Below are 27066 nucleotides of genomic sequence, written 5' to 3'. Positions count from 1 at the left end.
CTTAGAGGCTCAAAAACTGGAAGACTAAAAGTACCCAAAATTTATTATTTAAAAAAGATATGATTTTAAAGCCAATCTCATGATTTGTTTTGTTGTTTTATTTTTTGAGACCTAACATAGGATTATTGAATATTTGGGACTGGTAGTACTTTAGTGGTCCCTCTTCCCTGTACCTCTGATCTTCCTGCTCCTGCCAAACAAAGCATTAATTATGTATTAAGCCATAAAGTATCCACTTGGTTTTACTTAACAAAATGGTTAGCCTTTATTGAGTATACAGTAGAAAGGAATATCCAAGGGTGGGAGTCTACAGAACAATACACTAGTCTAGCCACATACAGAAACTTACTGTACCAGGTCTCTATGTATAAACTCACTATCTTCAGATCTCCAGTTCAGAAGATAATACATACTATTCTACAGATGCATTCAGGTCCAGCACTAGTGTGTAGACTAGGAAATGACTTATATTTTGATCCTCCAGTATTCCCAGGAGTACATCTGCTCACATGAACTCCAGTTTAGCCCATGTATTGTCCAGAACTCATTAACCTTTTATTTACTATATTTGATTATTATGCAAAGTTCATGTGTGAAACTGGACTACAATATATTTGCTTGGAAACTGTTTTTAGCCTCCATGTACACAGAATATGAACAGAGCAACCATGGAAGGAACAGGACATGTATACGCATAGGCCTCTCCAGCCTAAGAAATTTCTATCTAACTCTTAAAATGATTTGCTTTTGGGACATCCTACCAAAAAGTAAACGTTCTGCTGCCAGTACAAGAAAGAGCACAGTAGTAGGGGTGCTGTATTACAGTAGTTATTGTCTATCTGTGCACTAAGCAGGGGGTGGGAAGAAGTGTTCAGTGGTCTTCCTCTAAACAGAGAAGCTATAGGACTCCGCTGTAACGAATGCAAAGCTGAGTCTCTGTTGAAGCTACTGGATGTACAGCTATCCTTTAATCCTGACTGACCTGGCCTGTGATACCTAGTGTATTCACACAGGGCCTCCTTAAATTCTGGCCTGGATTAAGACATCATTGAATAGAACATATTGCTGCAGGGTAAAATTTTCAAAAAGGCCTAAATCCCTGAAAGTTTTGCCAGCAATCTTGCAAAATTAGTAATAAAAATAATCCTTAACCCAACAAAAAGAACAAAACAATGTTGTGCTCTTTGACACCTTTTTTTTGTAAAATGAGGCTCAGACTTCATTTCACTACAGCATCCCAGTCTGTTCTGGGAGCAATTTCATACCACCCCAATGCACAGCAAACATTCTTTTGGAAAGTTCAAATGCGGAGCATACATAGGTATAATTCAACCATTGCCGTGACTTATGTCCCCTTCCGGTGGGGTTGTGTTTTTTTCTGGAATACTTGAAAAAGCATGAGCCTCACACAGACTTTCACAGCCTGGAAGACAACACTTTTTGTTGAATTGGGCATGGATTTCATGTCACTGCAGCTTCGCAAGCTGTACTGAAAACCCTTTGGGTTACATCAGAAGGATGCCAGTCAGCTACAGTAGCTCCACTTTCTTTCCATTTGCAGGGGCAATTTCTGAGTAATAGAAATTCAACACATACTGCTTTTTTTCAAGGTAATCCGCTTACCTGCAATTATTATAGCCATAGCCGGTATTTCATTCCTGACCGTGAAGCTCTATGTTTAAGGCCCCGTAGGATTTGCTTCAATGGACTTGGGTTCGCGCCTCTAATACTTAAGAGAATAAGCATCCCCTTTTCATAGCCTTTGTGAATACATAGGAGAAGAACATTTAAAATCAAATGTTGACTTTGCACACGCACAACTCTCATTGATTTCAGTGGGAGATGCTTGCACATGTCAGCAGGCAGAATTGGCTTCTTAATATGAATTTTATGCTGGAGCATTATGGTAAGTACATGTAAATGACATGCAGTCCTTTGCTGGGTAGTTTCTTTCAGTGAGCTAATTTAAATCAGTGAGTCTTAACCGTATTCTCACATTGTGCCATGCAATTTTAAATCAACTTTGTTTATAAAAATACAATTTCCGTTTCCCCCCCATTTTCTCTCAGTGTAGGTGCTTAGTTTATTATAACCATCCATCTGACAAAACTGGCTTAGTTATTGGCATCCATCAAGGCAGGGAAAGATTTCTTTTTATTTTCAAATGTAGGCATAAAGTATATTAATATTATCTTGTGGTGATAACTATCATTTTGTTACAAATAGATATGCCATGAAGAGAGCCGCAGAGAGCTGTTCATTGGGAAATTTGAATGTTAGTGAACAAGACCCTGCAGCCCTTTAGGCTTGGATGCAAAGTGACTCTGAAAGCTGCCAATATTGATGTACAGTATTGGATTCAGTTGTTTTATCAGCCTGAGACCAGTCAGAGCGGGAGAGTGAGAGAACAGACTCTATTTTCAGAATCATCTGAGATGCATTGCACATTGTGCATTGCATTCTGTATAATGTCCATATATAGTCACACCTCTGAAAAATGTGCTTAATTTTCAGAGGTTGCAGTAATTTTGCAAGGTACAAGAAGCTGGTAGTGCTGAGATATGATAGATTTATTTCATATGGTGGCTATCAAGGAATAAATGGGTATTTTGCTTCAAAAATATAATGGGCCAAAGTGTGGATGGTGCTGACGACATATTCTGGCTATAAAGCCAAGATAACGGGCTCTGGGAGAAATATTCCAGTGGAAAGGGGATTCTCTGGTAATGTAGAGACACTACATTTTCCTCCTAACAGTGGATGGGATGTGACCAGGGTGCAGCCAGGAGGTGTCTATGCTGGGGACAATTAGCAGCTGTAGTAAGTCAGAGCAGCTGTCAGGCTGTTCTGACTATATCTGCAGATCAGCCCTATATGCAGGGGTCCCATGATCCAGGGAAGTACCAAGGTGGGCTTTATGCCACCTTTGCAGCTCCTGCGGACTTACACTGTGCCTTTCTCAGTTATAGATGACAATCTGGCCCCAAATTTTTAATCACATGACTTACTACTAAAACACAGCACATCAGCGACTTTTCGTTTTAAAGGTGAAAGGGATACCTGTGTATTAAGGGTCAGTTTTTAATGCAGCATCTAAAAATGCACCTGAAATATTTGAGAGCACACCTGTTTGTGTAGGCAAACCCCCTGGGGGCACTAGGACCCAGGTAGCATTCAGGGCCGGCTCTAGGTTTTTTGCCGCCCCAAGCAAAAAATTTTCCACTCCAAGAGCGCAACTGCCGAAGCAAAAAAAAAAAGGGTGGCCGGAATGCCGCCCCTGGAATTGTGCCGCCCCAAGCACGTGCTTGCTTTGCTGGTGCCTAGAGCCGGTCCTGGTAGCATTCCACTCACATGGCTTCAAGGAGAAGCCAGCCTGAGAAACAATTCAAGCAGGGAGTGGAACCTATGGATACTGATGTCTCAGGCTATTCTCTGCAGTTTTCACTCTGAACATTCTGCCATTGGCTATCTGCTCCAACCCACTGCCTGCCTTTGTTTTTACTTTCCTGCTACATAACCCCACTGAAAGCGTTTAAATAGCAAGACAAAACTAAAGAAACCTCAGAATTAATATGCTCTTTGCAGTTAGCATGCTGATCCCTCTGTTTTTATGCTCTAACCCTTTTCCCTACCCTTTCTCTGTCATGTCTGGGTAGCCTGAATCTCTTCAGGGCACAGACTGTTCCTTATTCTATCGCTGTACAGTACAAGTGGGGTCCAATTTTCAGTTGACCCCTAGGCATTACCAGTATAAGCATCATTATTATTTTAAGTAGTAGTAGCAGCAATAGTGGTATACAAATATTATGAGTCTGATTGTGTTCTCATATGGGTTTCAGACTGATTCAACTGTGTTGACTTCAGTGGAGTTTCCCCTGCTTTACAGATCAGCTTTGTTGGGCTTCTGAAAATCTCACCCTACATCTTCTGCTGTGGGAACTGACATGCTATCGAAAACCCTTAATGTTTCCCTTTGCGTTTGCTACTTGAGCTGTATATTTAAAAGGAAAGTAGACTCATATTGATTAGATGGCCTTAGAAAAGTGTCTGTAAATCATTGCTGGAAATAAGCCTGTTGCTGGAAAGGCTAGAGACAAGGTAATACCTTGGCAAGCAAAGCACGGCTCCTGTGTGCTTGACTTCCAAATCCCACTTCCGAGAGCTCCGACATGTTTCCTTTGTTTGTGCCAAGTCTAAAGTTTTTCCAGTATCTGATCCAAAAAGGAAGCCTTTATTCCTTTCTATAAATTTCCTCCCATGAGAAATGGTCTTATCTAAGAATCCTCTGTTTACTGATCCAAGCCATAGAATCATTGTAGCAGCTAAAATTCACAACTGGAGGCTTTCATATGTTAATTAATTTACATATTTCATTTCAATAATTACTTACTCATTCATCCACATGCACCCGGGCATTATGGATGCTGTCCCAACATGATTTTCCATTGAAAGTGACAAGTGTACAACTTTGTCAAAGCTCCACCCATTTCTGATAAGGTGCAAACATGCATTCCGTTAAAGTGAACACAAATTTGCACTCAGTTTAAATATTGCATATGGCAGGTTTCTAATCTGAAATCACTCTCAGACTCTGAGGGAGCATATGAGCTCTCATTTCTTGGCTTTTAGCTGAGCATTTCCCATGCAAAAATTTTAAAACATAGCCAATCAGAACCCGCTTCACTGATGTTCATTAAGCTTCCCCTATGTTCAAAAAGTAGGAATATTTTTAGGCAGTGTCATAAATATAAAGGGAAGGGTAAACACCTTTAAAGTCCCTCCTGGCCAGAGGACAAACCCTTTCACCTGGAAAGGGTTAAGAAGTTAGGATAACCTCACTGGCACCTGACCAAAATGACCAGTGAGGAGACAAGATACTTTCAAAGCTGGAGAGGGGGAGAAAACAAAGGTTCTCTCTGTCTGAGTGATGCTTTTGCCGGGACCAGAGCAGGAATGCAGGTCAGAACTCCTGTAAAGAGTTAGTAAGCAATCTAGTTAGATATGCGTTAGATTCTGTTTTGTTTAAATGGCTGATAAAATAAGCTGTGCTGAATGGAATGTATATTTTTGTAACTTAAGGTTTTGCCTAGAGGGATTCTCTATGTTTTGAATCTGATTACCCTGTAAGGTATATACCATCCTGATTTTATAGAGGTGATTCTTTTACTTTTTTTCTTCAATTAAAATTCTTCTTTTAAGAACCTGATTGCTTTTTCATTGTTCTTAAGATCCAAGGGTTTGGGTCTGTGTTCACCTATGCAAATTGGTGAGGATTTTTATCAAGCCTTCCCCAGGAAAGGGGGTGTAGGGTTTGGGGTGAAAGATGTTTCCAAGCGGGCTCTTTCTCTGTTATATATTTGTTACACGCTTGGTGGTGGCAGCAATAAAGTCCAAGGGCAAAAGGTAAAATAGTTTGTACCTTGGGGAAGTTTTAACCTAAGCTGGTAAAAAAAAGCTTAGGGGGGTTTCATGCAGGTCTCCACATCTGTACCCTAGAGTTCAGAGTGGGGAAGGAACCTTGACAGGCTGTTTTTTATCTGTCTCTAGATTGTGACACTGAAGCATCATCATCCAGTCCTGAGGGCAGAGCAGTGGAGATACTCCACCTCAGCGAGATATCACACAATGCTACACCCCTGTAAGGGGAGCCGTATAGTACTCACTTGTGTTGCCAGCAAGCCATGGCAATCCATGCTCCACCTACTCTGTCTCTTTCCATCCCTTTAGGGGCACATTGCATTTCCTGAGGAGTAGTTGGTGAGCAGTTCTGCCCAGTACCTAGGAGAGCTACATATCTTTATAGGATCCCTTTATTCAAATCAGATTTGCTGTAAACATAATATACCATAGTTCTATTTTAAGACTCTTTAAGTACCTTCTCTAAATTCCAATTATTGGTAGGTTTCCAGTGCTGTTATTATGAAAATAGATATCAGCAGGGGCATGGTAAGCCTTTCCTTTGAGAGAGAATATTACACCTTTTATTCAACCCTGCTGTGAACAGTCTTGATTAGAAGACTAAAAATGTCTGCTTTTGTAACCCATCATCCAGTGTGTGTGTTATGTATCTCCTTTCATTCCCACTGAGTCTATTTCAACGCCCAGTTGCTTGGCATGGTCCTTTAGGTCAAGCTGTATATGCTAACACAGCTAGTGCCAAAGTTCCCAGTTCAATCCCCAGTGGTGGCCAAGATGGTGAATGTCCGGTGCAGGAGTGGGAGGCCCTGGGAGGGCATTGAGGGCTAGTTGGGGGAGCTGGCAGGAACATAGGGGTAGCAGGGGAGCTAGGGGTAGCCCGGGGGGAAGGGAGTGATTCTCTACAGAGTTTGTACCTGGCTCCTGCTTCCAACAGGGGGGATCGACTAATTGGGTGGCCCTGCTGCCTGACTCTACGCCAGGTTCTCAGCTGCTCCAGATCTCATGCTGCCCTGCTGGGTCTCGGCTGCAGCATCCCCAGCTCCATGCTGACCCACTGCCAAACGCACGTGGCGCTGGTACCTACCAGCTTGTAGAATGCTCTGCAGTCAGGGAGGGAAAGGAGCTGCCTGGCCCAGGCTGGCAGAAGTACCCCCACCCCCACCCCGGGCTGCCAAAAAAAAATCTGCTTGAAGGCCATGGCTGTCACACTTTCACAATAACAATGTGTATAATTCTGCTAGGATTCCTGTGGCAATGTGATCACAGCTAACAGTGCTGGCATGCGATATCTAAGAAATCAGCATTGATGTTGTAGGTAGAGATGGACTCAGCTACAATCCAGGATCACTCCCAAACTTTGTGCCTGTGGGGAAGGGAAGATGCTCATACACATGTTAAACCTCATGCTTAGGGCTTAAATTCTCATGGAGTATTTCCCAGAGCCCACTATGCCCCCACCCCAATTCTCCATGGTGGGGAGGGGGAAAGGGGGGCATGTTCCGGGGCTCAGGACTTCTGCCCCATAGTAGATGGGTGTGCACCAGAGCTCAGGGCTTTAGCTGCAGGGTGGGGATGGGGCCTTGGGGCTTTAGCCCCATGGGGCTAAAATATTTACCGGAGGTCCACTCCGGACAGCTCTGGCTGAATTTAATGCTCATGCTACAGGGCTTTAGCTTATCTCTAATTATTACAGGTCAGGGTGAGACCTAATTTGGAAAACAGATTATCCCACATCGGCCTACTGAGAGGTTCTGACAATGAGGGATCTGATCCAGTATGGATATTGCTATGTCCTATGACTCAAAGCTAAACTCCTCTGAATTGAGTGGCTGCCCCATCTCTGTAAAGGGAAGAGCCATAACCCCTGATTCAAAATCAATTTCTGGCTCTGGAACCAAATGTTCTGAGCTCAGACCCATCTCTTCATTTTAAGATGTTTTATGTGTTAATAGGGAAACAACTAGTAGAATTACATGCTAGTCTGCTGGGAAATGATTTTGCTGGATATATAATATAGCTCCAAAAAGAGCTACATGAATCCTCTCTTGCAAATGGTATAATAGCACAAACCAAAGGAAACTCCTATGAATCATCTCAGTAATTTCAGCAGGACTACACATGTGGGTAAGGGAGATAACTTGCATGTGCAATGTTTGCAGGATCAAACCCTATGTTTATAGACTTGACTTTGGTAAAAAAAGGAGCCAAGCCTAGCAGTTCACAGCAGTACTGAGTGCTGTGTCATGAGAGACCTGACTTTTTGAGCAGCATCTGATCTCTTGCCACTAAAGATGATGCATATGGCAGAAGTAAAATATTTCATTGACATGGAAGTGTGTGTTTGTTGCTCACTGGATCAGCTGCTCCTGCTGGCCAGTACAGCAAGTGACACTGGGGTTGACCTTTGTGGCTCTTTCCTTGAACTTCAGGCCTGTGTATCAATGTTACAGGTTTTATTATCTTCCGGATCCTGGTGAGATGCTGATGTGGGATCATCAGGCGCCATGAGGACCTTTGGTTTGATTGGGCTGTAGCATGGTGCAGACATTCTATGCTTGGGAGAGGATGGGAAGGGTGAGACAAGGAATGGGGTCGCTGAAAAGAAAATGCAATTTAAACTAAAAAAAAAATACAAGCAGAATCCTTTCAATTTGGAAAGCTCCTGCTGTTCGTGTGTATGACTAACATGACGTAGCTCAATGTAAACAATATAGTTGTATATTATAGCACTGGTGTGTGCAGTTCCCTGACTCCATGGTTGTGATCCTACCTTTCCCGCCCCCTCACATCTATCACTATTACATCTCATGGACTGTTGAAATCATGTTTGAGGATAAAAATAGTGGATGCCTAAAAACTGAAGATACTAGTTCCAATTTACAAATATAATTTATGCTAATCTTGAAAGGGCCTTTCTGATACAAAGTTAAATATGTCATCCTAATATATACATATGAAATTTATTCCAATGGGGAACAGACATTTCAAAGCCACTTCAGTCCTTTATCTTCAGAACATTTCATGTGAACAGAGAATGTGCATATTAATTGGCATAAGAGTAAACAAGGGGTTAAAGTATCCTAAAATAAGTTACTGTTTGCTTAACTGTGACAATACTAATTGCTTTGAGTACTAAATTTCTATTTATTCAGTCAAGAGAATGCCTCTAGCTAGCACACACACAGTTCTTGAGTCAAATATTAGCACTGTATCTACAATAGGTCATTTTGTTGTCTTTCAGCATAGTTCATTTCTGTAACATCTTCTTTTTTCCCCTGTCTCTGAATTAATGTATCTCGTTGGACTAGACTGACCTACTATGGAAAGTATACTAGCTGGGTCTATAGGCTTCCTATGGTAGCAGGCTTTGCAATGATTTGTGGTACACTACTCCACAGATACACACTCCTCTGGGTCTTACCATTGCTGAGGCCCACAGCCTGGATTTTGCCAGCTAACCCAAGAGATGAATCAGGTCAGCAACTGCTATCAAGTGTCTCTCCTTACTCAGAATAAGGAGCAGTCACTACTATAACTTCCTTTGGGTTGCCATAGCCAGAACAAGAAGCCTCTTTTTATAGAGGCAGAGCACAGCTCTTCACGGCTTGTGAATGACAAAGGTAAATGCAAAGGTTCTGTGCGAATAATAGAACACTTTGCAATTCCATGGCATCTTCTAGCTAAGAACTGCAAAAGTAGTGTTAAAATATCAGATGCAGGAACACAGAAGGAGAAAAATAGATCTCTCTCAGTGGATATGAAGTGCCTAAAATGAATGCTTGTGCCTGAGGCATGAAACCAATAGATTATAGGTCTGAACTGGTAAGAAGGGCTCAGGGAAGAAGATGTGACTCTACAGTATTTGAACATCATGGGATTTAAGCAACCACAATAATTCTGAATCCCTCCAGCTTTACTCAGAACTGTGATATTATAAGGTATTTGCAGTTTCTAAAATAAATATATAAATCACATAATTGTATTAGTTTGCTGTACAGCATTTTAATTACATTTCTGCAAGTAACTCGTGATGTAATTTCCATAGAGCAAAGTAACAGAATAACTTTAAACCCATTATTTGTAACACACATTAGGGGGAAAAAAGTGAGGTAGAAAGACTCCATAGTCTGACAAGCAATGTCCAAATATTAAGCAAATGCCACCATTTCTGTTTGGCCAGTATTTCTTAATTAATGTAAATTCTCTGCCTTCAGTATCCAACTTCAGAGTTAAGAAGCTTTTTATTATGACTGACTAGTAAAGCAAAGTGGAATAAAAAAAAAAACAGTACTCTGTAGGGTTTTATTTTTTGTTCAGGATGTTGACCCCTTTATACACTCTTTTCTTTGTTGTTGTTTGTAATAAAATAAGTCATAATAATCATAGCAAAGCCCTTCAGTCGCCCCTTTCATCTTTCCAAGCACCTAAACGTTAACTAAATTATACTCTGAGAGAGAGAGAAAAATAATTTCACACACCAAGGAAATGCAGCTTCTTCTAGGGTAGACTGTGGCAGCTTTTCAACAATTCTATATCACAGTTTGAGTCAGAAAGTGAAGATTGCCATATTCAGTTGACAGTATAACAGTGGCTCTGAACCTTTCCAGAGTACTGTACCCCTTTCAGGAGTCTGAGTTGTCTTGTGTACCCCCAAGCTTTACCCCACTTAAAAACTACTTGCTTACAAAATCAGACATAAAATACAAAAGTGTCACAGCACACTCTTACTGAAAAATTGCTTACTTTCTCATTTTTACCATATAATTGTAAAATAAATCAATTGGAATATAAATATTGTACTTACATTTCAGTGTATAGTATATAGAACAGTATAAGCAAGTCATTGTATGATATTTTCGTTTGTACTGACTTCATTAGTGCTTTTTATGTAGCCTGTTGTAAAACTAGGCAAATAACTAGATGAGTTGATGTACCCCATGGAGGACCTCTGCTTACCCCCCAGTGGTATTTGTATCCCTGGCTGAGAACCACTGCACTATAATACATGGGTAGAATTTAAATAGGCTGAATATGATTAGCTGAGTAGTTATTTGACCAGGACACCAGCGCTATCAACCTAGAGATGGGCAAACTATTGTTATTAATAGCATTTGCTACACATTTAGTCTGTTTTTTAGGTTAGTGACTTCTAACCCTGCCTTGCCTAGTTCTGACCTCAACAAGGACTCAGCTGAGATGGCAACCCTGAATCTGAGGCCACAACTTGGCCCACCAAGTTCTGAGTTCAGTTGTGTTCAGAGTTCTTGTGAACTGAGGTTCCCTCATTTCCCTGTTGTCAGATCAGCTTTATTCATCATCTATTGTTCCTCAATCCAGGTGAAATCCTGGCCCCATCAAAGTCAATTATAACACTGATATCATCGTGTTTAAGGCCAGAAGGAATCACCAGATCAACTAATTTGACCGCCTGTGGATCGCATCACCCAGCCAACGATGCATCCAGCCCAACAACCAGTATTAGACCAAAGTGTTTTTGCCATCTGGAGCCTAAACAATTATGTGCCACAAACAGACAACAGAAAGGACTGAGGTGCACCAACACCCTAGGCCCCTGACATGGTAGGGAATTGATTTAGTGAGATAAACCCAGCTGATCCTAGCATTGACTTCAGTGGGGAAAGGATTATAGTCTATGTATTTAACCTAGCTTGAAGAATAATGACTGTGCATGTTTTAGATACTGCAGTTGAAGTCCACTAGTTTTCCTCTTAATTTAAGGTAAATCCTGTCTTATATGAGTGTTGGAATTGGACCCTAAGTGTCAAATTGTAACCGTCTCTAGGGGAGTGAGAGAAGGCAGGAAGCTCTGTTGACCCCTAATTCATCAAAGAAGGAGGTAGCTAGTGTTCTGGCAATGTTCAATGGCCCAAAACGGGCATGGCCAGGTGAGCTGTAGGAAGCTCACATTACATACTTAACCACTATATGTCCGATCAATGTCCCACAGTGCATCTCCAGCTCCAAGAGCCATCACTTTACTCTGTCTATAACATGAGTGCTTTACATGATTAAATGTTATCACTGTGCAATTCACCCCTTACCTTAGTTTTTGCTGACAAATGTCCAGTTTTATTTTTGTTTTGTTTTTTTAACGTTACTTGGGCACATTTTTTGCTCTGTCATAGAAGCCGTTGAACCTAACCAGTTCAAATTGAAATTTCCCAAGGGAATAATCCAAATCTGCATTTCCATATATATTAATAAACTGTAACATTTTCAGCAACTCATATAATACACATTTGAAATGAGAGAGAACCTATTACCAGTACAATGGAGAGCTCAGGCACTTTCCTGTCAAAAGTAATGGGGTGAGATCATCTACACAATTATTTCTAGTAGCTGTCTCAATAGTCCTTTATGCAGCAAAGTACGTATAAATCTTTCTCAGTCCGCTATGCTGTAGCAGGACATTCTAGCTCCAGCCAGCTCCTCCTTACAAGTTGGAGGAGTGCATAAATAAATCCTTTAATTCTCTCAATAGCTCAAGGCATTGTAATGTTGGAGACTCAGGTTCCAAAACGACTTTAGTGAGTTTGTTTGTTTGGGGGGAAGACAAAGGTAAATGGCAGGTCCAGATAATTCTGATTTCATTTATACTGGTATAAATCTGGTGTGACTGTTCACTTGGACAGAGTTATTCTGGATTTTAGCTCATGTACCTGAGATCAAGATTTGGCTCACTGCCTCTAGTGAATGGGAGAAAAGTGCCAGGCATGCTTCTAAAGAGCGCCTACTGCTGTGCAACTAACAATCGCCTCAATAGTGTGAGACGGGTGTTAACCTTTTGTAACCATGTCATGTAACGGGGACCAGGAACAGAAGGCTAGTCTTTTACTAGCATTCATGTCACATCTTTGATACAGGTGGTAGCTTTAGAAGAAGCTGTGGGCTTATTCTGTCCTTTGGGGAACTCCAGGGATTGATTCGACTTTGTGTGTCTGCCCTACTAATAAAGGCCATTTTGGTGGTTACTAGTGTACATGTGTAAGAATTAGACAGAAAATGAAAAAATGTCCTGTGGAAAAAATGTCCTTTGCTTGGGACACATCAGGTTTGTTCTGGCTATTTGTGTTCATACTTCTGTCTTGCTATAGGTGCAAACACTGCACACCTCCTGCAGGGGCAGGTCTCAGGAAATCTTCAGTAGTTAGTATCATGAAAGCTGTTCGAGGGCAAATATAGTAGAGGTGTAAAGTTTACTATTTAACTGGCATGCAATTTATTGCATTGGTGCTCTTTGAGCCAACTGGCGGGTGCGTGAGTAGTTTAATACGTCAATGTAATTTATGGCACTGGCATACTCTTAGCCGTGGGTGGGTGCGTGCACCCATGTGTGCGCGCATGTAAGCAGTAGTAAGCATCTCTTTCAAGAGCAGGTGCTGATCGCTAGAAATTTCAAAGTGACCTCCAAATGCCCATTTCTCTGCCAAATAGGAGACTTTCCAGATTTACTATACTATAGGAGTACCACAGCTTTTAAAGATGGGAAAAAGCCCAAGACAAATCTAAATCTTTTGGAATGTCAGCCTCTGATGACTTGCAGATAATTTAGAAGTAAATTTGGCATATAACAAAGATTTGCAAATCTAGAGGAAATAGAATTTTTATCAGGGAGTGTAAGATCATTCGAAGGGATGATAAAATCCACAGGCATTTTTCCTGGTTCTCTGTTTTCTTAGACAAAGGGGAAAACCACCACCACAATGAAAGTTGTGTACATTAATTTCTGAGGACAGAATTTGGTCTATGGTATACAATCTAAACATCTCCATATGACAGTGAAATCATTACTTCTGATTAGTATATTCTATTCAGAGCATTGTATACATACAAATATGCCTATATATTGTAACAGGGTCGGGCTGGATGGCTACAGGAGAGTAATAGAAGGTAGATATATTAGCCTCAGATTAAGTAGGTCCCTTTTCCCTGGGTAAGGTAATAAGGAAGGTTCCAGAACAATCAGGAACCTTCTGGAGCCACGAGTGAGATCCATTCGCTGGTGTTGGGAGGTGAAGATAGACTGGCATTGGAGGGAGGAATCCCCCCTCCGCAAGGGACCCTCCCCTCCGAAGCCCCGGAGGAAGCCCCTTCTAACCGGATACCACCTGAACTCCCTACGAACCCCGACGTGACCGTTGAGGCGGGCCCTAGCGGAGAGGCCCCCAGGGTAGTAGGAGTCGGCCTCTCCTCTGTGTATGCAGAGATTGAGGCCCTAGATTTGACCCCGGTCACCCAGGGAGGGGATGATTTACTGCCGGCCAGCCTCGTTTTAGGCAATCTCACCCCAGGCCCCCTTTCCCCATGTTCTCTCCCCCTGACTGCCTTTCCGGGTGAGCACCCCACGGAAAGTGGTTTATCACCTGATGCCATGGCTGCCACGACCACCCCGAAGCCAGCATCTAGCATTGCTCGGAGCCCCCTCCCTTGCCCCTTAACCCCCGACCCTGCTCAGGAGGCATCTTCTTTTTGCTGCTCGCCTCCTGAAGCCCAGGGCCTTACCTCTGCCCCTGTCCCCACCCCTGTCCCGGTTCAATTTCCCTCCTCCTGCAAGGCTACTGCCGCCCCTGGGGTTATTTCTTTTCCGCCTTTTGCAGACCCCCCCCAGGGAGCAGTCTTTACGTTTTCTAGTTGCGACTCATTAGGAGTTGCGCTTTTCCCCCTGCCATCCCCTTCCACTCCAAGGCACGAGATGGATTTAATAACCCCAGCCTGTCAGACGCCCCGTCGGCGGTCCGCACCCTGCCTACCCGCCTTAGCGGACCTCGAGGCTGTATTAAGAACCCCATCGGGGAGTACCCCGGAAACCGTAACCCCATCCCCCCATGAGCTGCGGCATGCACTACGGCAGTTCTTAGAGCACACCCGTGGTGCCCGCAATAGGGCACAGCTGGCTCTCCAGCGATGGGGGGACTTCGATCGACTTGTTCAGGCCGCAAGGGCCCTTATGAAGGAGGGCAGAGGGCAAGGGAGGCGCGGTGCTGCGGCCTACGAGCGGGCCCGCGGCTTCCGGAAGGAGCTACTTACTTATGGGATGGGACACGGGTTGCTACGCGACCCGCCGGGGGCCATGAGCACCCCCACCAATGAGAACTCCCCACCCCCCCGGCCCTCCGCATGACACCTCTCATTATTGTAACCCTGAATACCAGGGGCTGTAGGATGGCTCTCCGCAGGTCCCAGGTGCTCTCCTACCTTCGGGAGGGGGGGTACTCTGTGGTTTTCCTGCAGGAGACCCACACGGACCCAACCGCCGAGGATAGGTGGCGGCTGGAGTGGGGGGACGGGGTATACTTCAGCCATTGCACGACCTGGCAAGCTGGAGTGGCGACCCTGTTCTCCCCCGCCCTGCGGCCCGAGGTGCTAGGGGTCACTGAGGTCGTACCGGGCCACTTGTTGCACCTCCGAGTTCGTCTGGAGGGGCTCGTGGTCAATCTTGTTAATATCTATGCCCCGCAAGTGAGTTCACAGCGGCCACAATTCTACCAGCAGGTGTCCGATTTTCTCGGCACCCTAGACTCGCACGAGTGCCTGATCCTGGGAGGGGACTTTAACACTACCCTCGAGGAGCGGGACCGCTCGGGGGCCGAGCCGAGCCCGGCCGCCGCGACCATTCTCCGAGACATAGTCGATTATCACTCCCTAGTGGACGTCTGGCGTGACCATCACCCAGATGACACTTCCACGTTTACCTTTGTCCGGGTGGAGGCCCATCGGTCACACCGCTCTCGGTTAGACCGTATTTACCTATCCCGTTTCCATCTTTCACAGGCCCACTCCTCCACCGTGCGGCCGGCCCCTTTTTCCGACCATCATTTAGTTACCGTCACGGTCTCCCTCCGTGCGGAGGGACCGGGGCCGGCCTACTGGCACTTTAATAACAGCCTGCTGGAGGACGAGAGCTTTGTGATGTCCTTCCGGGAGTTTTGGCTGGCCTGGCGGGAGCAGTGGCGTGCCTTTCCCTCGGTGCGGCGCTGGTGGGATCTAGGGAAGGTGCGCGCCAAGCTCTTCTGCCGCAACTACACTCGGGGCGCCAGCCGACGGAGAAATGCAACGATAGAGCAGTTGGAACGGGAGGTCTTAGAGCTGGAGAGGCGCCTGGCCGCCAGCCCCGGGGACCCGTCCCTCTGCGGAGCGTGCCGGGAGAAGCGGGAGGAACTTCGAGCCCTCGAGGACCACCGGGCCCGAGGTGCCTTTGTCCGGTCCCGCATCCGCCTCCTTCGGGAGATGGATCGCGGCTCCCGCTTCTTCTATGCCTTGGAGAAAACGAGGGGGGCCAAAAAACATGTCACCTGCCTTCTAGCGGAAGACGGCACCCCCCTCACGGATCCGGAGGAGATGTGTGGGAGGGCCCGTGACTTCTACGCAAGCCTTTTCTCCCCGGATCCGACCGATCCTGGCGCTCGCGGGGTGCTCTGGGAGGAACTCCCCACGGTCAGCGTGGGCGACCGAGACCGGCTAGAGCTGCCTCTCACCCTGGCCGAGTTCTCGGAAGCCCTCCGCCGCATGCCCACCAATAAATCTCCGGGCATGGACGGGCTGACCGTGGAGTTTTACCGTGCGTTCTGGGACATCCTTGGCCCAGACCTAGTCACTGTCTGGGCTGAGTCTTTGCAGGGCGGGGTCCTCCCTCTGTCGTGCAGGCGAGCGGTGCTTGCCTTGCTGCCGAAGAAGGGGGACCTCCGCGACTTACGAAACTGGCGTCCCCTCTCACTCCTTAGCACGGATTACAAAATCGTAGCGAAAGCACTTTCGCTGCGGCTAGGGTCCGTGATGGCGGACGTGATCCACCCAGACCAGACCTATACTGTCCCGGGTCGCAGCATTTTTGACAACCTCTTTCTAGTCCGAGACCTTTTGGAACTCGGGCGGAGAGACGGTCTGTCGTTCGCCCTCCTGTCTCTCGATCAGGAGAAGGCGTTCGATAGAGTGGATCATGGGTACCTCCTGAGCACCCTGCGGGCGTTTGGATTCGGACCTCAGTTTGTGAGTTTTCTCCGGGTGCTGTACGCCTCCGCGGAGTGTTTGGTTAGGCTCAACTGGACCCTGACCGAACCGGTCAGCTTCGGGCGAGGGGTGCGGCAGGGGTGCCCCCTCTCAGGCCAGCTGTACGCTCTGGCGATCAAGCCTTTCCTCTGTCTCCTCCGCAGGAGGTTGACGGGGTTGGTGCTGCGGGAGCCGGAGCTGCGGCTGGTCCTGTCGGCGTACGCCGATGACGTCCTCCTCGTGGTCCAGGACCCGGGCGACTTGGCGCGAGTGGAGGCATGCCAAGCCATTTATTCAGCAGCCTCCTCCGCCCGAGTCAACTGGGTCAAGAGCTCTGGCTTGGCGGTGGGGGGCTGGCGGCAGGTAAGCTCCCTCCCACCCGCGCTTCAGACCATCCGGTGGAGTGCCGGCCCTCTGCTCTATCTCGGCGTTTACCTTTCTGCCACGCACCCTTCTCCGCCGGAGAACTGGCAAAATTTGGAAGGCGGCGTGATTGAGCGGATCAGGAAATGGACGAGGCTACTCCGATGTCTCTCCCTTCGGGGGAGAGCACTGGTGCTTAACCAACTAGTCCTGTCCACGCTCTGGTACCGGCTCAACACCCTAGCCCCGGCCCCGGGTTTCCTGTCCCACCTCCGGAGATTGATTCTGGAGTTCTTTTGGTCAGGATTGCACTGGGCCCCTGTTGGAGTTCTTCATTTGCCCCTGAAGGAAGGAGGGCAGGGCCTGAAGTGTCTGTACACTCAGGTCCGCGTTTTCCGCCTCCAGGCCCTGCAGAGGCTCCTTTATGGTGCAGGTAGTTCGACGTGGAGCATATTGGCGCACGCCTTCCTACGCCGCTTCCATGGGCTCCGATATGACCGGCAGCTCTTTTATCTTTGTCCGAGAGGTTTTCCGCGAGACCTCTCCGGGCTGCCGGATTTCTACCAGGACCTCCTCCGGACCTGGAAACTGTTTTCAACCACCAGGTCTGTGGCGGCCATCGTGGGGGCAGATCTCCTCACGGAGCCCCTGCTACACAACCCCCAACTTCGTGTGCAGGCGGCGGAGTCCCGCACGGTGCGCCAGAGGTTGGTCCTGGCGGGAGTTACGAGGGTCGGGGACCTCCTGGACTACGACCGGGGGGACTGGCTGGATCCCCTGACGCTCGCTCGACGCATGGGGCTCTCCAGCCTTCGCACCCCCCGGCGCGTGCTTCAGGAGGTGGAGGCCGCTTTGACCCCCGCTGCTCGGGCTTATGTCAGCCGAGCCTTGCGCGAGGGCGCACCCCGCCCATCCTTTACCTCAGGCCCACCGGACCTTTCCATCGGGCCCCTACCCTGCCGATCCCAACACACCCCTCATCCTTTCACTGCAAGCCGGCTGCATGAATTGCAACCGGTCGGTTTTCAAGTTGCATCACGGCAATATTTATATACACTCACGCTCCATACCCTTCACGCCCGCACCCTGGTGTCCCGCCCCGACACAAAGTGGCGAGACCTCCTACCACCCTTGGAGGGGGAGCAACCTCGGTGGGCCAGCCTGTACTCCACCTTGGTCCCGAGGCCCGTCGGGGACATCAGTTGGCGGCTCCTTCACGGGGCCGTGAGCACGGGCGTGTTTTTGACACGTTTTACCTCCGTTCCAGAGACTTGCCCCTTCTGTAATGTGAGGGAAACCCTGGCGCACGTCTATTTAGAGTGTGCCAGATTGCAGCCTCTTTTTCGGCTCCTCACAAACATTCTTTTGCGCTTTTGGCTTCATTTTTCCCCTCACCTCTTTATCTATACACTCCCCATCCGTGGCCCCACCAAGTCGCGGGATCTCCTGGTTAGCCTCCTCCTAGCCTTGGCTAAGACAGCCATTTATAAGACCAGAGAGCGGAGGTTGGCTCATGAGGCGTCCTGCGATTGTAGGGCCGTTTTCCGATCCTCAGTACATTCACGCATCCGGGCGGAGTTCCTCCGGGCGGCGTCCACCGACTCCCTTGACACCTTCGAGGAGCGGTGGGCGCTGTCCGGGGTTCTCTGCTCGGTGACCCCGTCCGGTTCCCTCCGTCTGACCCTCTGATTGAGGGACAGAGCGAGAGACGCCAGCCACAGCCGTTAGCTGCTGTGAATACCATCATTATTGTTATTTAGGAGGGGTCTTATAATACATGGATGTGCCCCCCTCCCTCCCAGCCACCCACCCCGCAGCCGTGCCCATCTTGTCGGGCACTCTCAGGAGAGGGAGGGTCGGTGACCCTGGGCGCGGCACTAGGTAACTCGAGGGGGTGGAAGACCACGAGTGTCGAGGAAGCCCCCCCGCTCTAGGCCACCAGGTAACTCAGGAGGGTGGAAGACCACGAGTGTCGAGGAAGCCCCCCCGCTCTGGGCCTGGGCTAGCCTGAACACCTCTCCCTCCTGAAAGCTGTTGTGTTATACCTTCTGATTGCGTTGTTTTGTTGCTAAGTTTTTCTTTATCTTTTTGTAATCTCTGTAACTGTTACAAATAAATTTCTTTTCTGTTTCAAAAAAAAAAAAAAAAAAAAAACCTTCTGGAGACAAGACAGACAGGCTGATTAGAACACCTGCAGCCAATCAAGAAGCTGCTAGAATCAATTAAGGCAGGCTAATTAGGGCACCTGGGTTTAAAAAGGAGCTCACTTCAGTTTGTGGTGTGCTTGTAAGGAGCTGGGAGTAAGAAGCACTAGGAGCTGAGAGTGAGAATGTGGACTGTTGGAGGACTGAGGAGTAAAAGCATTATCAGACACCAGGAGGAAGGTCCTATGGTGAGGATGAAGAAGGTGTTGGGAGGAGGCCATGGGGAAGTAGCCCAGGGAGTTGTAGCTGTCGCACAGCTGTTTCAGGAGACACTCTAAACAGCTGCATTCCACAGGGCCCTGGGCTGGAACCCGGAGTGGAGGGTGGGTCCGGCTTCCCCCCAAACCTCCCAACTCCTGGTCAGACACAGGAGGAGTTGACCTGGACTGTGGATTCACGAAAACAGCCGAACTGAGGGCTGCTGTGAAGCTCCAAGATGAGTAAATCCACCAGTAAGCACAAGACCCACCAAGGTAGAGGAGGAACTTTGTCACAATATATAAATACAGTAGAATTAAGGATTAAAGTGGATCTCCTACCTGCATCCTTCAATACGTTTAAATGGTAATCCTCTTTAAATGATGTGACAGGCATTTTTTGTTGTGGTGAATCAGAGGATTATACTATCAGAACAATTTATGGAAAGATTAGTTGATCATTTAGATCAGCCACCAGTTGGTTGGTTGATTGCTTGGTAGTTTTTAATTATTAATCTTCAAATTGTGGAGGAAAACATCAAGCTCTAACCTTTGATTTTTTTTGCTTGAAAATCCCTCTGGAATTGACGCCCATTATGATCCAATAATAAGTTGGTTGTAAACATGTGCTAGTTTTATATATATGTGCACCACTGCCTCTAATGGATGGAATATGTCAAGACATGTTCAATTTCTAGCCTTTTATAATAGACTCTTCTTCTAGTGGCTGGAACTTAGAAAAGAGAACATACATGGAAATAGTATTGTGAACTAATAGAGATTCTCCCTGAGGTCTTGTGGTAGACTGCTGCTTTTGGAGCATATAATCATCAACGTGCTATTATCTCATCTGGTACACAGTGCGTATTTGATATAAGCTGTAGCTTATCATCTGAAGAAGTATGTAATTAAACAAAAAAAAGAGGTGTTCTTATGATTCCCCAGAGATCAAAGGGAGAGAGGGCAGCATAATGTGATGCACAGGGCTTGCTCAATCCTCAAGTGAGCTGTAGAAAAATGGCCTTAGCTTTCGGAAACAGAGGTGTATTAATTGCCAGATCCCTTACTCAGTATTATCCTAATGAAGGATCACTTCAAACAGGATATTAAAATGGGAGCAAGTTAAACATTTTACCCACTGACAATAAGTACTGAGTGGAAGTTGTATGTATTGTGATGAAGGCCATATGGTTCAGGTGTATGTAACTGAGAGTGTACATAACTAGCTGTCTGAATGGTTTGGATATCTGTTACAGATATAATCCCCATTCATTTTACTGTATTGCTGAAGGTTTTTAACTGAAACAAACTGTGTTTGCATTCCAGAAATATAAGCATAAATAAGAACAGCATTCCAGAACTGATAAGTACTGCAGAAGAAATACTGTGTCATCCCCAATGCATTTTGGTACCTGTCTCTATACATTCAGATCCAAGTCAGCTGAGTTTTCCTTCTCATATACCTATGATTTACTTAAATTGTTCCGGGTTATTTTGTCTCCTGAGAATCTGGACTGCATTCCCATTATCCATTCATCTTTCACACTTCTACCTCACTACCTTGTTGCTGCTCACATTGCAGATTCATGTAGATTTGATGGGATAATAAGGTGGAGTTTACATTTCCCTGTATGAGAGTTATTTTTGGAGCATTTTTCCCTTGCATTCTTTTTATTCCAAAGGGATTGACTAGACCCCATGATTTTTATTTCCTGAGATGCATGTATGTCTACAGTCGTAGAGGAGTACCTGGAAGTACAGATCAATCCATGGTGCTACATTTCTAAAGTAATACCCTTTCTTGCAAGACCAATTTTCTCTCTTCTTCCAAAAGATTTCTCTTGAACTTCTGATGTTTGGGATTTGTCCTGTGGGCAGGTTCTTGTCACACTGCTATAAAATCTGAGCTGAGTCGAAGTACTACTTTTAACGTTTCAAGCGTACAACCATATATCAAATACTAGATATAGACATAGACTGATAAAATGCACTAATTATATCTCGCCAGATGTTGTTCTCACAGCATACAACATTTAGAAGTCAACTGCTTGTTACCCTAAAATAACATGGGATAAGCATTTTTTAATGTTTTATTATTTTATTGTTTATTATTTGCACTATGGTAGCACCTAGGGAGCCCTGGACACAAGCCAGGACCCCACCATGCTTGGAGGTGTACAAACCCAGAACAAAAAGATGATCCCTGGTTCAAAGAGCTTACAGTTTTGTAGAGTCTTCAGATCTTCATGTGGGATCAGTAATAGAAAATGCTTGGTATATGGCAGTAAATATAGATTTTACATTGTAACTTGATTTTTGACTTGACAATGATTACAGTGAACATCCCTATGAAATTGTATAAACCAGAGATAAGAGTGAAAAAAGCCATGTAGGAAACCATGTAAAAAGAAAAGTCAGAGTGGGAAACAGAAAAATATATTTCAGATAAAAAAGTCAAATTAACTACTTAAAGTAGTGTTATATAAGGGGGGTTCAACTGTTTTATAAAAATATAAAAGCAGTATTTGTAGAATTGCAGTAGCTATTTCATAGTTAAAACTGAAGCTGATTTCCTATTATTACTGATTTTTAAACCTCACCCTCTAACTACTTCAGAGAGAGAAAGAGAGATTCTTCCTGAACATTTGCCTACTGCATCTCATCCCAGAGGTGACTGTTTCCTGAAAAGGTTGGTAAAAATCAGAAGAGAAGTTTTAATGCTGTGATGATTTGAAAATTTTACCTGACATTCACTTCTGAAGACTTTTCTGTGTTGGCTTGTAATAGCTACAGAATGGTTTGGCCTGGTTTGATTTTTAGCCTTGCTGAAGAGAAAAATGTATATATTGCTGAAGAGCTAGAAGGGAAATTAAAAAGTTTTAAACAGCTTGTGATACTCCACAGGATATATGGGCTCATTAAAGCAGGATTATAAAATAAAGCCAGTGGGTAGGTAGGTCCCTTAGGGGAAAAGAAGATCTGGCCCAAATCAGCCATGACACAGCAACGAGTCTGGAACACAAGAAGGAATTGTAAAACTGAAGGACCTGTATACTATCTGAAAGAGGGGTTGCAAGTTAAGGACATGGGCTTTCTCCATCTTGTGACTGCCAGTTTAGGTGCCTTTTTCTTAGAACTGGTCGGTATTTTTGGAATTAAAAAAATCATGTTTCAAAGTTTTTTGAAAAATAAATAAGAAAAAGTATTGACATTTTGGGCAAAATTTCCTTCTCATGCACACAATTTTGGACTATCTACAGAACTGGTTAAAATGTTTCAAATTAAAAAAGGAGGAAAAAATTAAAATTCTTAATTTTTATCCCCTTTTTTTGACCATCTCAAATCTCCACCCTTTAATTCCAAAGGCGAAATCCATATCCCAGTTATACTATTTTAGATCAGGGTACCTCTTTGGACTTACTGTGGATTTACACCATTGTAACTAACCTCACAATCTGTTTTTATTTTCATTGTCTCTGATTAAGTTAGCTAAGTGCACAGATTTTTTTTTTTTAAAAAAAAGACTAAAAAATATCCTCCACCCTCTCCACCCCATGCCATGGAAATGTATATCCCTGAAACTTTTTTATGTAAAAGCTTTTATGATGAGATGTTGATTATTAAATATTAATGTCCAGAGGCCCCATTTCTAGGTGCTGTTCAAATGCAGGTAGATCCCTTACCTGTATGTGTATGTCTTTTTTCTCTTACAGCATAGGTGGAGAAGTCGCGAGAGGAAATGAAGGAAGCTATGTGGGCAAACATTTCCGGATGGGATTTATGACAATGCCTGCTCCTCAGGACAGACTGCCGCATCCTTGCTCTAGTGGCTTTACCGTGAGATCCCAGTCTCTTCATTCGGTTGGGGGTACCGACGATGAAAGCAGTAGCTGCTCTCGTAAACAACCTCCACCAAAACCTAAACGAGATCCCAACACCAAACTAAGCACCTCATCTGAAACGGTCAACTCTGGAACAAGTAAGAGTGGGAAACTACCGGACAAGACTGAAGGTAAATAATACAATTATTTGAAATGTGGTGTTAGAGAGACCCAATGTTAAGGTCAACCTATTGATAATGTTTTCCTGAAACACTGCAAATGTATTACCTGTAGTTTAAGTAACTATGCCAATACCATTTTCCTAGACAAAGTTATATTACAAGAGTACTTACAAAAGTAAAGTCTCTCTCTCTCTCTCTCTCAGAACTATAGCAGTGAAATATTGCCCAAAGGTAAAAATAGTTGCAGAGGTGGTGTATATTGCCCAGAGGCAATATTGGCTTTTGTAAGGAATGGTAAAACAACCATGTCATAAATATAAAGGGAAGGGTAAACACCTTTAAATCCCTCCTGGCCAGAGGAAAAACCCTTTCACCTGGAAAGGGTTAAGAAGCTAGGATAACCTCGCTGGCACCTGACCAAAATGACCAATGAGGAAACAAGATACTTTCAAAGCTGGAGGGGGTGGGGGAACAAAGGGTCCTCTCTGTCTGTGTGATGCTTTTGCCGGGACCAGAGCAGGAATGCAGGTTAGAACTCCTGTAAAGAGTTAGTAAGCAATCTAGTTAGATATGCATTAGATTCTGTTTTGTTTAAATGGCTGATAAAATAAGTTGTGCTGAATGGAATGTATATTCCTGTTTTTGTGTCTTTTTGAAACTTAAGGTTTTGCCTAGAGGGATTCTCTATGTTTTGAATCTGATTACCCTGTAAGGTATTTACCTTCCTGATTTTAGAGGTTTTTCTTTTACTTTAATTAAAATTCTCTTTTAAGAACCTGATTGCTTTTTCATTGTTCTTAAGATCCAAGGGTTTGGGTCTGTGTTCACCTATGCAAATTGGTGAGGATTTTTATCAAGCCTTCCCCAGGAAAGGGGGTGTAGTGCTTGGGGGGGGATATTTTGGAGGGGGAGATGTTTCCAAGTGGGCACTTCCCCTGTTATTTTTGTTAGATACTTTGGTGGTGGCAGCATAAAGGTTCAAGGACAAAAGGTAAAAGTTTGTACCTTGCGGAACTTTTAACCTAAGCTGGTAAGAATAAGCTTAGGGGGTCTTTCATGCAGGTCCCCACATCTGTACCCTAGAGTTCAGAGTGGGAAAGGAACCTTGACAAACCATTATTAGATTAATTAACCTAGAAGGATTCTTGCCTTTTCCCGATCTTCCCAATTTAGGGCAAAACCTGTACCCGCTCTTTCCACCCCAACCCCTCAGCAGAAATAGTGAAAAGGAGGCAGGGTACAAGGTCCTTCTTTCTCCACCAAAAACTGTTTAGGAGGGGACAAGTTATTAGGATCTTTCCTTCCTCCCCTCCAGGCTAGAACTGTCTTTAGTGGAGCAGGAGAACTAGCTATGCTCCCTACTGGGAGACATCAAGCTAGTTCTGCTTCCTAGTGTGAGATGTAAAAGGGATTCCTTAGGGTCAGAATGACACAGATTATTTTTAGTCAGTGCTGGTCTACTCTCACTCCCCACATTACATGTCAGTTATGACACTTGGTGTGGTATATTGCTCTCCATGTCTGTGTCCATTGGGGCTGGGTTGTGGTCAGAAATACTTGTTGGGTTTGCTCATGCTATAACCCTTTTTTAACCAATCAGATTTTAAAAAGGCAATAAAAAAATTTCAAAGCTCCTAGCTCAACTGGCTATTTATAGACAGAGATTGAATTAGAGCATAGATTTATATCTCACATGTGTTGATAGGTAAAACAATCTGAAAATGGAATTTGTCATGCATATTCCATTGTGTCACTCTGCCCACAGATCCAAATCCAACTTCTAACACTCCAAACCCAATCTTTAAACTGCTGCCATTTGAAAAACTAAGCTGTTTACCACATTTTTCCTTCATTTCCTCCAGAATTTATCCCCACAGTATTTCACTGGCCCAAGGCCCAAAAGAGACAATAGTCAGCCTTGTATCACTGACAGGTCTGATATCAAGTGACCTTTCAGCTTTTTGTGCTATTGGATCGGGGAGATTCCACTATGGAAAATTATGAAACAAAGCTGTTGTTTTCTATAAACACATATAGGATATTTTGCAAAGATGTTTGTACAAAAATGTTGCAGGTATACTTTAATGGCAACTCGTGATAATTCCAACTCTTTTTTGTCTATAATCTGGCCCACTGGCTAATTTGGAAGAAAATTAATTTAACTTCCCAGGCAACCATTGGAGAGATTTGTCAACATCATCTTTAATACAATGTGTGTTTTCTTTTTATTCTGTTCTTTAATGATCCATTTTGAAAAAAATATAGGGGTTCTGTCTCGTGACCCACTTTCTCTTCTGCTTCCTGATTCTGGTGAAGTCAAAATATTGAATCTGTCACATCACAATAATTTCCATAGCAATAGATTTTTTAAATATGACTCTGACAGTAAATAGGAGAAACTTGACTGGAAGTTAGCAAGTCCTTCCTTGTTTAAAACATAAATAGCATCAGAAACAGAAAGGTAGTGGCTCCTTAAATTGCTTTTTGTATAAAGGTTCTTGTTTCCAAATTTGCTATAGTGTAAAAATCTTTTTAACTTGTGCTGACACACATTAGCCCAACCTCCTTATATAGCAATGTGATAATGCTCCAGTGTCTGGTGTATCACAGTATATTCAAGTTGTCTGTGATTTAAGGAGCAATTTCTAAGAGAAATTCCTGTGACCTCTCTTTAATTTGATTGGTATGTTTCTATATCTCTGTGTACACTATCAGGCTATATTATTCCTTCTTCTCTCCGCCCCTCCCCTGCCCCTTACTAATTAAAGGGCCTTCATCAGGTGACATTTGTTCCACATGTTTGGATTTATAAAACCCAGTTTTTACAAAATCTAAGGCTGTCTTTCCATGGAGATTTAAACTTCCAATAGAAACAGCTGTTTTGCATCCCACATCATATCATTGCCCTAGTGCTTGGCAACCTGAAAGAGATATTTTAGAAAGTAAGCTCCTTCAGGGTGGGGACATTATCTTGCTTTTTGTCTTGTATGGCACATAACAAATATAAAGAGGAGTGAAACTGACTGATGTATTTTTACTGCCCAGGTTTAAAGAAATACAGAAGGGAACAGAACAGAATAAAGAGTGACTGTGTAAGCTCTTAGAGACAGGAACCCTCTCTTTCTTCTGTGTTTGTCCGTAGCTGGGGGGTCCTTGGCACTGCTGCAATACAAACAATTAAATCATAAAACCAATGAAAAGCAAATTAGATTTTAAAAGATGCAGAGACAGGTCATTCTTGAAAATCCTCACTTATGGTGCCCATTTAAGTGTGTGCGCGCGTGTGTGTTTACCTGAATGTGAGGCATCTACCCTGCTGCTCTGTAATTCTGTCTGATAAAAGCATTTCTTCTGCTCAGTAACCTCTACAAGCAGTCAACTTGTAGAGAATATGTAGCTTTGGAAAAAGGCAATTAATTCTGTAATTGGAGTTGTTCAAAAGGCAGTGCCTCTCATAAATTCCCAGTTACTTACCCACCCAAGCTGCTAACCACCTGCTATGAGCTTGAACTGTTGCCACATGAGCTAAACAGAAGTTGGACTGAAATGGATTTAGAGCTTTCAGTAGCTTTATGCAGTTCTCAGTTCCTTTTGTTTCCTACATTGGCTAATAATTTATTTAAAGAATGATGTTTCCTGGCTTATAACCAGCTTTTTCCATCCTAGCTGTGTGCCTGTTAATGGAAGAAATATGTCAGAAGATCCTTATTATGTAATACATTTTTTCCCATTCCTGCTTTCCCTGGCTGTTGCTTCATATTTCAAGGGCAGTGTTCTTCCCTGACTACTCCTTGTGTAACCCTATAGAGTCTAGTAGTATGGATATAAATCACGACAGCATTTGGCCCTCAATAAGTATTCACTCCATATACCT

The 27066-nt window shown here is 44.5% G+C and overlaps 1 protein-coding gene across 2 annotated transcripts in view; it reads left to right on the top strand.

Moving 5' to 3' along the window:
• The window catches only part of NYAP2 (neuronal tyrosine-phosphorylated phosphoinositide-3-kinase adaptor 2), a 182707-nt gene that overhangs the window by 66146 nt on the left and 89495 nt on the right, over positions 1-27066 (top strand). For both annotated transcript variants that reach the window (XM_074962969.1, XM_074962968.1), the window contains one exon: positions 22903-23201. In XM_074962969.1, the coding sequence (XP_074819070.1) occupies positions 22903-23201 (299 nt within the window). The remainder of the gene's footprint in view (positions 1-22902; positions 23202-27066) is intronic.

Source organism: Natator depressus, chromosome 9 (genome assembly GCF_965152275.1).
Source record: "Natator depressus isolate rNatDep1 chromosome 9, rNatDep2.hap1, whole genome shotgun sequence".
NCBI lineage: Eukaryota > Metazoa > Chordata > Testudines > Cheloniidae > Natator > Natator depressus.
Note: the sequence above shows the minus strand (reverse complement) of the source record. Positions and strands in the feature narration are given on the sequence as shown.